General features: G+C 45.8%; 1 protein-coding gene across 1 annotated transcript in view; it reads left to right on the top strand.

Moving 5' to 3' along the window:
• Positions 1 to 1,351: 1,351 nt before the first annotated feature.
• Positions 1,352 to 13,536, top strand: part of EFNB2 (ephrin B2) — a 43,855-nt gene continuing 31,670 nt past the window's right edge. Inside the window, exon 1 of the mRNA XM_056497385.1 lies at positions 1,352 to 2,536. Coding sequence (XP_056353360.1) covers positions 2,409 to 2,536 — 128 coding nt within the window. The 5' untranslated portion in view covers positions 1,352 to 2,408. The remainder of the gene's footprint in view (positions 2,537 to 13,536) is intronic.

Here is a 13,536-nt window from a genome sequence, read left to right as displayed (position 1 = left end):
AATTTCCTGGGATTTAACTTTTAATCCTTTCTGCAGATACAAGTTTGGCAAGAAATCCCTACTGGAAGAAATTCGGTAAGCCCCTTAATTTCACAGGAGCGACTATTCCATTTGCACCGCACCTCGGTCCAGCTCTTGTCGCGAACCCCTCGCCTGTGCAGCCTCCCCAGCCCGGTACCAGCTCCCGGGACAGCGGTACCGCCGCCCCGTTTGGCTCTTCGGGCGCTGTTTGCGGGCAGGGCGCGGGGAGCGGCGGCGGGGCCGAGGGGAGCGCTCGCCGCGGAGCGCAGCCGCTGGCCGCTAGTGGGAGCTGTGGCCCCGTGCAAGGGCCGCGGCAGCCGCGCCGCGCCGGGCGGGCTCCGAGCGCGGCAGCGCCGGCAGCGCCGCGACCCCCCGGCGCCCTCCGCCGCTGCTGGGGATCTGCCAAACCGCGGGGAAAGCATCTCCGGGGCTGCCCGCAGGTAGCTCCCTCTGACCAGAAATTAGTGATAGAATGAAGTAAAAAGGCCAGGTGCCGTGCCGTTGGGATACGCGGCGTCTGAAAGCGAACTGTGTCCGAACAACCCTCTGCATGAAAATCAAGAGGGGAAGAAAGAGTTTCTGAGCAATCGCCAGAGAAAGGCGAGGGAATCCACAGCCAGCCCCGGAGCCCCGCATTGCCCGCCGTACTGCATCCCTCCGAGGGGCTCCGCATGTCCGACTCTTCTTTATTCAGTGACGGCCCGTGGCTAGTTGTCGCGCAACCAGATAAACTTCTCAAACTCACAGAACCCGTGGGAAAGACAAGTGGGAACCTAGCGCGGAAGCACCCCCAGGCCTCCTCCCCGGCAGGGAAGGCGCAGAAAGTTGTGCGCGGAGCTGCGCGGCGGTGGGAGCGCGGCCCGGCCCTTTCCCGCGGAGGCGCCCGCTCCGCGCAGCGCCTGCAGCCGCGCTCCCAGCGGCGGGCACGCTGCTGCCTGCTACCGGGGGGGCCGCGCCTCCGGCCCTGCCGCTGCTCCCCGCTCTTTTCAGCGGTGTACTCGGGAAACACTTTTAGCACAGGCTGGTTTTTAATGCTTATTTAATTTCATTTCCCCCCCCCCGATTTCGCTCCATCAGGGCCCGCCGCGCCTCCCGCAAGGCGCGGTGTCAGCCAGAGCGAGCGGACCCTCCGCGCACGGCGGGCAGCGGCGGGGCCGGGGGTGTTACCTGCCGGCCCGCTCGGCCGGGCTCGGCGCGGCCCCGCCCGCCGCCCGGCGGTAAGTGACAGGCGCGGCGCCCAACCAGCGCGGCGGCCCGCCGGCGGCCCTATGAGCGGCGGCGGCGGGGCAGCGGGGCCGCGCTTATATGGCTACGGCAGCGCGCTGCCGCCGGCCGCGCTCCTGCGCCGGGGACTCGCAGCGGCGGCAGCGGGGCTTGGGAGCGCCGCGGTGGGAACAGCGGTGGCTGGCGCCGCTTCACTTCCCCCGCTCCGTTCCTTCTCCTCCGCCGTGGGTTGCGCGTCGGCGCAAGTCCCGCGCCCGGCGTTCCTCCTTCTCCTTCGGCCGCCGCGGCGCGTACTGCAGACCGCACAACGGGAGAGGGACGATTTGACGCTGCGACCTCCCGCCCCCCCCCCCCCCCCCGTTTTGATTTATTTTATTTTTTATTTTTGTTATCATTATTGTCCGCCCCTGTATCTTTCCTTGCTCCGCTCCGTGGTCTTCGCTGGCGACAAGGACAGCAGTGCCCCTCGGGAAGCCGGAGCCCTGCGGATGCGCCTCCCCGGGACTGGGGGAGCTGACTCGGAGTGGATTTATTGACTCGCGGTTGCTTCCGAGCTGCCCGAAACAGCCCGGGCTGGTGCCCGTGCGGATTGCAAACTGCGGGGAGCAGTGAGAGACATACAGGAGGAGCCGCCCGCCGAAGCTGTGTCCTTTTCCCCCCGACCCTTTTATTTCTCCCGCCACCCTTTATTTTACCTTTTTTTAATTTATTTTTTGTTTTACTCCTTTTCACGCGGGCCTTAGACACTGTGAACGCGTATGGCGCTCTGGATCCAAATGGGAGTTGGCAGTTTGAGTGGCATCTTCCAAGGCAAGCGGGAGACCCCCGCTAAGAGGAAGGACTGAGGCGCTTGCATTTCTTTTTGCTATTGCTGTTACTTCGGAGGTAGCTTGGATCTGACCTCAGAGGAGATATTCCTACATGCGAGTGGCATACATGACTCAGTAGATCTGCCTGCAGCTCTTGCCAAGTGCATCGTCGACTCTTACTGTGTGATTTTTTTTTTATTATTTTTTTTTTTTTACTATTCTTTTTTTCCCCTATCAATCATCCCGGCTGTTGGGATACCGGGCACCCACCCTGCTGTTGCTGCTCAGGTGCGTGGGAAGGCGCACGGCGGAGTTGGCGAGGCTCCGGGGAGGGACTCGGTGCCGCCTGCGACCATGGCAGCGCGGAGGCGAGATGCCTCCGCCTGGAAGTACTGCTGGGGAGCCGTGATGGTTTTATGCAGAACTGCACTGGCGCGGTCCATCGTTTTAGACCCCATATATTGGAATTCCTCTAACCCCAAGTAAGTTTCCATCCCGCTCCCGCCGCCGTCTCCCCGGGGACCGGCGCTGCTCTCCGAGCGCGGGAGGGACGGGCCGCGGCCGCCGGGGGACACGGGCACGGGGCGGAGCGCACCGGCGGTCAGCGGCTCCGGCCGCGGCTGGCAGCGGGAGCCGGCCCTTCCCGGGCGGTGTTCCGCGGGACGGAGCTGCCCCGCCGCCCCTTGCCCCGGGCGGGAGGGTCTCGGGAGGGAGCAGGGAGGGGAGGCCGGGCCGGAGCGGGCTGGGCAGTGTGCGGCGGCAGCGGGATAAAACCTGCGGGCAAGGTCCGGGCTCGCCCGCGCTGGAGCGGCGGAGGAGCCGTGCTGCGCTGAGTTGCCAGGAAAGGGTGATACTCTCCAACTTCTCCGTCTGCAGATGCAAACTCATCCCATTGACTCCAGCGAAGTTACATCTGCTTATAACAGGGCTAAATTTGGTTGTGGAGTTGATGGTATCAAGGCACATGTCAGTGAGTAATGAACTAAGCATTACCCATCATACAACCATGTAGTGTCATTCTTCATTAACAAACACAATCAAAAATGTACAGGCGTTCCCAGGACCTCACTTTTAAAGCTCACTCTTAAAAGAGATGCGTTTTTTAAAAAAAAAAAAGAACAAAATTACCAAAACAGCAGCCTCTTTACTTAAACTTACAAAATCATTGCTGTAAGAAGGAGGAACTTTTTGAAAAGTGCTTCTGTGCTTTTAAAGAAAAGTCTGAGGCAGTGATATAAAGCTTCTTACACTTACTTCCCTTTTGTCTCCTTGAATTTTTGACATACAAAATGGAAGTTGGCTTTGTTCATTTGTGAGAGCCTCTGAACTTTTGTGATTAAAATTACTAGTTTGGAGAACAAAAAATCACGATAGGAAGAAGTAAATTCTAATGAGTTAAGGGAATTTTAAAGCAGAAATGGGTTAAAATATTTTTTCAATATGCATGCTCCATCTTCAGTTATATATATTTAAAATTAAATCATATGCAATGTGTTAATTGAATTTAGCGTTTCCCATTAATTCTAGTAAGTACATGTCTTGTTTTCCCGGGGGAGTTTGTAGAGGAAATGTTAGGTGGTGATGAGACAAGTATGAATGGAGTATTTCCTGGATCAGGGATTAATCCTGCACAGGTGGCAGGATCTCTAGGAGTTTGGTGAAGATCTCAAAGTTTGAATTAGGAGTAGCATTTCAAGTTTACCAAGTTAACCTTGCCTTACAGTCACCATCTACTGTTGCTTTCATAAAAGAAAACATCACTATAGATTGCTGCCTGTATTTTTTTTAACATTTGCTCTGTTTCTCTTCACCGAGAAGTTTCCTGATCTTTCATAAAGAAAAATAACTTTAAGAAAAAAAAAAAAAAAAGGATGAAACTGGAAGGAGCACGGTGGACTGCTCGATTCAGAGTCTTTATTTGTAGTATTGATTGACAAATGTTTATTTTGTATATGCACCAGGTGGGAAGGCTGTTAAACTTCCCTCCGGTGGCTGGCTCAGCGCTTCAATGATGCTGCAGAGCTGAAGCCTTTCCCTGGCGTAAGGCGGCACGGCGTCACATCAGAGGGTGCAGCGGCCTGGCGGGTTATAAAGCGGGCTTTATAAGGCTGTCGAGGCTCTCGAAAGGCGAGGGCTGAGAGCCGGGCTTGCATTGCAGGAGTGGGCCTGCTGTGCTGGTGGAAAACAGCCTTGGCTCGGCCTAGGAGGAGGGGAAATGCTTCTGCATCCCAGCCCTCGCTGGGTTTATGCCTACAGAGGTCACTCTTCCAAAGCAGAAGAGCCGGCTGCTCGGGGCTCTCCTCTGCCAGCCCCAACCTGCTTTGGCTTTTTTTAACTTACCTTGATGGCTTTTATTAGCCATCAGTGAAACGAGAGCATCCGAGCAGCTGAATTCAGCCCATCTCGGGGAGCCTGGGGATATGCTTCTTTTGTCAAACACGATTTGTGTTTCCATTTAGTTAATTCTAAACTGTTTGATTACAAAAAAGGTTTGAATGTTGTTAATGGTAGATCTAATGATAATATCTAATTACTTTTTCAACTTAAATGCACGCTTAAAAATAGGTTGTGTTGCTGATGTAATTGAATTTTCTTGAGTGATTCATTGGGGCTTAATCACCACAGTGAAGAAGTACACTATTAAAATTAGTCTTTTCAATTGCTGGGGCTAGTGATTTATAGGCCTCTTGGAGGCCCAGAGTTTGAGGAGGCTTGCAAATGCATTCCTGATACTGCAGCCCTATTTCTCCGAGCAGAATTTCTTACTAATTCTTCTCCCAGTTGTTTGCCTGAAGGATCCTGAATAATTTCTCCTTAGATAAGGTTGTCCTCACTCTGGATTCATGCTGATTGTTAGCTTGGGAGGTAAAGCTGTTGAATAGATCTTGGCATGGTATAATAATAAAGCTCCTTTCTAGGTTTGAAATAATAACTATCTTTGGTGCTGGTTAATTTATTCAGGGAAGCTGTTCATTTAACTCTATTGAAAGTCTCAAGACATAAATCTGCTGAACCAGGTAGGCAATTAAAATGGGAGAAGTTGTTAGGTTAATATAAAGTATGAAATAATAAATTTTAGGTTGAGGTGAATGTATAAACTGAATTAGTTTTGCACTGAAGTCTAGAGGTTATAATTTCTAGCAGGTGGCTGGGATGGAGAGCATGCAGTAGTTATTTGAACACAGAGCTCCCCTCCCTGTTGCCCCCTTACTTCCTTGAGATCTACTTTATTGCCCTGACCAAATAATGAGATTGAAGTGACCTCCATAAAATAATTATACCTGCGACTTTATTGCTTGGGAGGTTAAACATTGTTGTAGATGGTCTTGGCAGACTTTATAGACTAATCATCTGAAGAACTTTAGATCACCTGATCTTGAAAGCACAGAGGAAAAATTACTCTGGATTTAACTCCAGTTGACACTTTTTAGCGGGAGACTTTGTGCCTGTGTTGTTTCTGCCAAGACAAGCAATGTATGCAGATAGCTTGGATTACCTCAGTTTCACCTCACAAGGGCTCAGCGCTGCCTTTGACACACAGGACCACACGTAATGTTATGGGGTGTCTTTAGTGAAGCAGTAGAGGAATCTTATTCAAAAAAGCATCTCTTATGTCCAAGCACTGTCACTCTTTCCCTGTGTGTTGTAGGCCAGCGAGCAAGGCGGTTCTCCTCGGTGACATGTGGAAGGTTATCCTCATAAGTGGTGCCTTTGACACTGATTAAGTTAGATTATATAGCTGTTTTTCTCTCCCTCTGATAGCCAGTTATATATGGGATATTTCACAGCCTGCCTCTGAATGAATGCTAACATGTCAGAAACTGATAAAATAAACTACAATTGATGACCCTGTTAAATGTTCTATTCAGTAGCATATAGACTAGTCTGCTTCTCATTGTATCTGAAATTCTTATTTTTGTAGGTAAACAAATGCACATTCACTACCGATTGAATAGCCCCTTGAACTATGCTCTGCAGTTTGCATTTGGGTTAATCTTGTCGGTTTTAATACAGAGGGAAAAAAAGGAGAAAGCACCAGGGGTGGAATTGTTAGTGCTTTCACATCCACATTCCTCACATTTTGTCAGGATGATAAACTGTAGGTAATGGACAGCCCTTGTTTCACAGGACAGGCAAGCCAGCCAGAGCACAAAGAGCTTGCTAAAACGATATCTCACAACATGTTTGGGAGGCTCTCAGCTAGACAAGAATTTATTTGGGAGTCCTGTGCTGTGGGACTACACTTTCTAACCTAAGCAATTACAGCTTCAAGCTGAAGAAACAGGAGTGGAAGGTTAAAATGGTTTAAACACATGCTCCTAAATTGTGCCCAAAACATAGCCGTTGACACTTGGCGTGCTAATGGATGGAGCAAGTGGTGGCTTCCAGTCAGTCCATTTGATAGTACTAACATTTGTAGCCAGGTCTCTGAAGCACAAGTGAATTAGCAAAATGAATTCAGAATAAACTGAAGGCCGATTTCTTGAGCTGGTTATTTTCCCCAACCTTTTATATGTAGAGTATAATTGCTATATTATTTATAGTAATTATCTTAAAGCATGTTATCTGTAAGCTGTGCTACGTTATTTCACTTTGTTTAATGAAGTAATTGCCATTAGAAAGGCAGTGACTAAAAGTCATGCTAAAATCACTTAAGATCTCCCTCTTCCCACACATGAGAATGTGTTCCTCTCCTTTTTTTTTTTTTCATCCCTTTTTTTTTCCTCTTCCCTGTTTTATTGTAAGGAGATCACATTGCTTGAGGTGTGATACTCTGGATCCTCTCAAATTCGGCCAAGGTTCCTGGCATGGGGAATCAGGAGCTGAGGTGACTGCTCCAACATGCTGGCAAAGACAGGCCTCCTTTGGGGACCTTTTTTTCTTTATGGTCTGGTCTTCATGCATCGTGCAAACCTGCAGTACTTGAAATTGCTTGTTGCAAATGAGTAGAAAGTGTTCTTCTGAGAAAAAAATAGTGATTAAAATGTTATTCATGTGTGCCTAATGTCTGTCTGCCTTGGCTGCTGACATAAAGAAACCTGTTTTTCTGGTCATTTATCATACATCTACATGGATTTGCTTATGAGCTCATTCTTTGTGAGGCGTTGTGGAAACTTACATAGGAATGTTAAACTGCTTGAAATATTTTGATTAAAATACTGAGTGCCACAGTATGTAGACTTTTAACTAACACACTGTTGTCTTGAGGGTGGGGAAGATTTTTTTTGGGGGGGTGACAAAGGCAGCAGCGAGGGAGAAGAGTTTGTGGGGGAGTTGCATGAAAAATCAGAGGAAGGGAGGATGGCAAATGGACAGTGTTAGAAGAGCTTGGAAAAAACTCCTGTGGCTTCATTGTCTCCTTAAAGCCAGAGAACACAAAGACAAATGCAGTTCAGCCTTTCTCCCATGATGGAAAATGTAAACCGTTGACACAGCTCCCATGTTTAACTTGTTTAATTCTCATTTTAAATTCAGTACTATACCAGCCGTGTGAACTCTGAAGATTTCTTTAGTAATCCATTTTGTAGTTCCGAATCAAAAACAAAGTGAAAAGGTCTGACACAATTTGCTTTTATTTTTAGGCAAATCAACCCTGGTCATAGTTAATAAGGGGATTACAACCCAGACTAGGTCTTTACAGATGTAATGTAAATCAAGGGCAGAGTATAAAGAAACTGATCCCTTTTGATTGAAGTATGGTAAAAAGGCATAGAGAAACTAGCAGCAGTAATCTGATTGTATGGCAATAAAACCACCATTTTCTGTCTTTCAGATAAAAATAATGTGGTAAATCCATGCAGTTCATAAGATGTAAAGGCAGATAAAGGGTGATGCCATGGCAACATATAGATTAGCTTGATGTTAGAAATGACACGTCTCTGAAAGGGGTGTTATAAACTAAGGGCCTTGCTCGGGGCTGTAAGGTATTATGTGAGAACCGCACAAAACTTGGGGGCCGGGATTAGGAGCTATGAAAGGCCTACTTGTGGCTTGGGGTGGTTGGAGCCTGAAGAAAAGCTGCTCAGTTCTTGCTCATTGGTGGTGGATAATATGGTAAAGATAGATTTCATTTACTGCTTTTTGCCGAGATGAAGGCCGATTAAAACTCGAGATGGCTGCAGTTGTGAGGTGTGGAAGATTCTCCTTTTTAACTCCTGCCCTAGCAGCAGCTTTTCTGAAGAATTGGCTGCACTTGGGATTTGCTGCCTTAATCTATTTGGGTTTTGGGCAGGAGCATGCTGGCAAGGCACAGAGAACAGAGGGGAGAGGTAGTGTTGGGGTTATCTGGAAGGAAAACAGAGAGCTTTTGATTTCAGCTGTGTTTTAGTTTGTGGTCTCCATCTCACACTCCATGGGAGCAGCAAAGATAAACATGCTGCATTGTCTGTGCCTGGGCCAGGTGATACTTCAGCATCTCTTGTGTTTCCCATTCTGCAGAAATACAAAAGAAAGAAAACAAACCCCCCAAAACAGAGCAACCACAAACAAGCCAGCATCCATTCCTATTTACCAGTCAAGCTGCAGATAACCAGATGTCTCTGGCTCGGTCTCTAGGTGGTGTTTATTTCCGAAAGGCTGGCTGAAATCTAGAAATGAACGAGATAAGCATCTGCCTCCCCCCATTCCCCTCCTCCCTGGCCAACTTACAATCACTGGGATGAGTTTGCTGTCAGCCCCTTCGGTTTAGCCGCCAGACAATATAGCTATTGTTTCATCTTTTATTTTAAGTGATCTGCAGCTGTAAAGGTAGTAAAATACTCTCCTAGTGCAGCTACTTAGATGTGGGTTTTTTTTTGCTTTTTCTCTTAAAGAACCTTTAAATAGTTAATACTTGCTTTTCTACCCATCTGACAGCCCTGAACGCCCACAGCTTAAAGTCAGCATTACATTGCAAATCAGGGGTACGATTCAAATGAGAAATATCTACTTTATTGCCTGTTCATTTGTCTGCGAAGGGGGGAGAAGAAAGCACTGCATTTGTTAAGCGCAGTCTAGACACAAGAGGAAAAAACACCGAAGCCTACAATAACAGTTGTGTCTTTCTTTACTGGGAATGAGCCTGGGATGAGCTCGGCAAAATGGAATTCATGCTGTTTGTTTGGCAGTGGCTTGGACACTTTTAAAGTGGATTGGTTTTTGGCTTTTTTTTTTTTTTTTTTTTTTTTTTATTCCGATGTTTTTTATATGAAGATGTTAATTACTTGCTTGGATTTATCATTCTTACCCTGTCCCATAGTATGCTGGGAATCTTCACAGTTCTGGCTGAGAAGGGAACTCCAGACCCCAAACTGTCGAGCTGCTGATGCGATTTGATTTTACAAATGAAAAATAAACAAATGCATACAGGGAACCGGATGGATTGGCAGAATATACAGGACCTGAAGTGCTCAGATGAGTTTCCTGTCTTGAAACTTAACCTTTACAAATCTATGGCAAAAGATCCAATTCATTTGCTGAAATTCTCCAAAGCACAGGGGCAATCTCATCTAATTTACAGGCCGGTCACATTCAAGCACCTTGCATTCTGCATTTGACAATGATTGCTAATGGGCCATTCAACTAAAGTATTTGCTTGTTAACAGGGAACAGAGCATGATAAATGTCCAGCAAGCTTGCAGCCTCCTTCAGCTTTTCAAATGCAGACTGGTGCATATTTATGGCAGGCAAATGACAAAGGGGGAAGCTGAATTACTCTGGCCTTATGCTTTCTGTTCGAACAAGGGTTAAAGTAATTAAAGAAATAATGCAAAAACCGATGTCCTTTGTTTGCCCACCATTATCCAGCGTTTAGCTTTCGAACCTGCCTTGTCATGTCACATTTCAGAAATGTCCCAGATAAGGCTGGACAGGTTTGACAGGGAGGGCTGGGGAGTCATCTGCAGAGAGTATCCTGGACAGTGGTCCCCAGCTCTCCCTGCATCCAGTCTTTCCCCTCCAGGTTCCCTTCACCTTAAGGAGTTTCCACTGATAGAAAGTCGAAGGTGTATTTAAAAGAGAGATTTTGCTATTTCCACTCCTGTTCCCTAAACAGGGGAAAAAGCCCCCAGCACTGAAGAGTGGGCAGGCTTTGAGAAAACGTGTACCTTGAGCTCAGTATGTTTCCTGAAGCCAAGTATGAAAACAAAATGGCAGAACAAAAAACAGTTTTGCATTGCTCCTCCACCCCCAGATTGATCTTAAGACCCAAAAAGATTAAACATGCACAGAAATTTTCTAAACTTGAAGTGTCTTCTGTGTCATTTTGAATTATCTGGAATTGAGTTTTTTTGTCATTATCATTTTTTGTCCTTGTAAACTCAGATTTAATCTTAGTCTATCTAGCTCCTGTTCAACTTCAGGAAAATACCTTCAGTGATTTCAGTGAGTTCTGCAAGTCCTGCAAACCTGAAAGGGCTTGACATTTGTAATTATTTTTCATTATAGGCAAAATTTAAACTTTCTTGTTAAGAAAAAATAAATCTATCATTTTACTCTAGGAAAGAAAATATACAGATTATTTTTTTCTGTTAGCTGTGGTGCAGAGAACTTTCCTTTGATGTGATTATATTCATTGTCAAAGACAGCAAATAAGGGCAGGACCTCTATCTTTTTTGGCAATCCTGGCCAGCCAACACCCAGTGTTTATTGAGGTATCAGCATGATAATTATAATGCAGCTGATTTAAACTTTGATGTAATAATCTATGCTTTCTTCTGGTTTTAAACGTAAGTTCCAAGCCAAAAAAGATAAAGGTTGTTAGAGGATTGTGTTGCTAGGTGAATCATTCCTGATGTATGACATATACATAACTATAAGACAGGTTTCCTACCTGTAGTGTTCTTTTAAAATGTCTCATGGGTGAGACATAAAATAGGATTTTCAAAACTTTATTTGGTAGGATCAGAGCTTTGTATGCTTTAAAGGAAAGTCAAATTTTACATATATCAACGGAAAACAAGAAATTATTTGGCTTGTTTTACACAGCAAGATAGGTTAGATGGTGAAATTATATTAGGCTGAAAAATTTGTGATGCTGCAAGTTGCTTCTCACTGCTTTCTTAGCTTTTGTTTGTACAGGGCATTTATTTATATACCCTAACCAGAGAACAGCATGGGGAAGGTGAACACTGCACTGTAAAGAGAAATGCTTTTTAAAGCTAGTAAGAGTGATGTGAAATTTTATTATCAATTATTATTATTGTTAGTTAAAACCCAGTCTCACTTGAATGCTGTTTTATTTTGGCTTGGGAGTTCTGCCAGACTCCAGCCTGTCAGAGCTAAGAAGACTCAAATCAAGTCCAGGCCTATTTCTGCAGCGAACGGGAATCCTGGCTCCTTGCCTGCGGATTCATTCAGGAAGACCCATCTGGCTTTTGATGTTCTTCAAGTTTGAAGCAGTTTGTTTAAGGAACCTATGCAGCAAGCACTGGTGGAGGCACACATAGCTGCGCTTCTTCTGACTCCTCGTCAGTGGTGCATCGTTTCACAGTTTCATTTTTGCTTGGTGCTTGCCATCTGCTCACCTACTGCCTGAGCAGCAGTTGGTTTCTATACCTGACTGGATGAAAGTGTAAATTTGGAGTTGGGAACATCTTGACTCCTTTTGAGGATTTGCAGTCCCACAGCATTCTCTGTCCACACTTCAGTTGCTTTCTTCATGTTTAATTAATTTCAGTTTAGTTCAGAAGCAGTCTAGCTTAATCACTGCACAACACTTTACCTTCGGGTTTTTGTGGGATTTGTTTTTCCAGGGTATTTCTGGGCTATACAGATTAGCTGAACAGGGAGAGTCACACTGGCGGACAGATTACTTCACTGCCTGAAAAAAAATATTTAAAAGGTGGTTTTTAGTGGTAATCATTCTTTGTATCAGACAGTTCTCGGGCACTTTTTGAAGAAAGCCAAAAGCCACATCTTAGATTTATAGCGTATCTAGGCTTCCGTTCTGTGGATCAGTGTGTGACACCAAGGCTAGCAGGACTGCACTGTGTTCCTACAGCCTGACTTGGGACACTGTCCTTATTCAGAAAAGCTCATGTCGAGCATGTGCTGAATGCTGAATATTTTTGCTGAAGCAGGACGAATTAAGCATGAGCTGTCTTGAACCAAGGCCAGTGTGAAGAGGTTTTTCGGGGTTGGACAAATACAAATCTCCCCAAAGCCTCGCTGTTTTATTTTTTTTTTTTTTTTAAGCAGAAAGTGATGTCAGAAGCTACATCCCTGTCTGCATTTGGAAAGAGATACATAGCTTGCCAGTAGTCAGCGTGTCCCTTGTGCCAGCTGGGAGCTCAAGTAGGTCTATCAGCTGTGCCTCTGGAGTCTGGCTGCACAGGTAGCTCTGCTTCAAGTGAATTTTGTGTGCTTTTTTTAGCTCACTGTTTGCTGTAATGCCAGCACCACATTTCTGTCTCTGAGGGTGACCCAAGAGCCCAGGTTTTCCCCTGCAAGAGGGGGTCTGGTCTGTGAAGGGTGCACTGACTGAGCCTCCCTGCAGTGGTGGCTGAAGCAAGTGTCTGTCTCATGAGTGCAGGGCACTCATGGGTTAAAGCTGAGTGGCTGGATCTCCTGTTATCCCCAGCTTTCTGCTGAACCCCTTCAGTGGACACTTCCATCTGGGGCAGGGATGTCAGTTGTGTCAAATACATATTTTGGATGTTTACAGAAGTTTTTTAAACTACTCTGGTGCCAGTTTAGTTTCATAACAGAGGTTCAGACTTTGTAGTGGGTCAAAATCTATTTCTTCATAGGTCAGATGTTACTACTGCCTTGAAGGTGGCTGTGGCCACCTGGTTTTATTCTGCTTCTGCATGTCAGTTGAACCTTGGAAAAGTTGGTACTTCCTGTAAGAGCATATGATCTTTGTGCTTGCAAGTGGTTGAATCTTGGATTTAATGTAAGAAGCAAGTGCAGACTGATTATAGGTCTCCCATTTGGATTTTTTGCTCAAGGTCATTTTCTCCTTGACATAAAAATGATTTGCCAAAATAGGTTTGTTTGTTACACAATTCTGTTACTGTTTTGGCATACTTTTTCTGAAAGTTGTGAGTTAACAATTTGTTCTACTTCCAGTGTTTACTTATTCAGGCAAATGGTATGCGATAATACATTTTCTAACAACTGCAAAGTAGATGAAATTTTGTCTTTGAATTGGAGATACAATCACCGATTATTAATGTCTCATCAGCTAGCAAGACAGTCCCCGCCCTCTTTTATAGACTTTGCTTGGAGCATGTCCTGAAACAAGACTGTACAGGTGTGAGCAAACTGTAGTTAAGAGAAGGAAGACTGCAAACTTTGGTTGGCATCCTTATATTGTGGCTGACATAAGATGTTTGTTTTTCTAACAGGGATTATAGAAAAGAGCACAGAATAGCACAGCAATAGAACAATCTGGTTTGCACTTTTCAAAAAATAGTTGTTTGGCAAATGCCAGCTGCTCTCTGTTAGCTTTCTAAAAGCAAAGGCTTTAGTGACTTGTGTAAGAAGCACACATGGTTTGGTT

Source organism: Oenanthe melanoleuca, chromosome 1 (assembly GCF_029582105.1).
Source record: "Oenanthe melanoleuca isolate GR-GAL-2019-014 chromosome 1, OMel1.0, whole genome shotgun sequence".
Taxonomy (NCBI): Eukaryota; Metazoa; Chordata; class Aves; order Passeriformes; family Muscicapidae; genus Oenanthe; species Oenanthe melanoleuca.
Note: the sequence above shows the minus strand (reverse complement) of the source record. Positions and strands in the feature narration are given on the sequence as shown.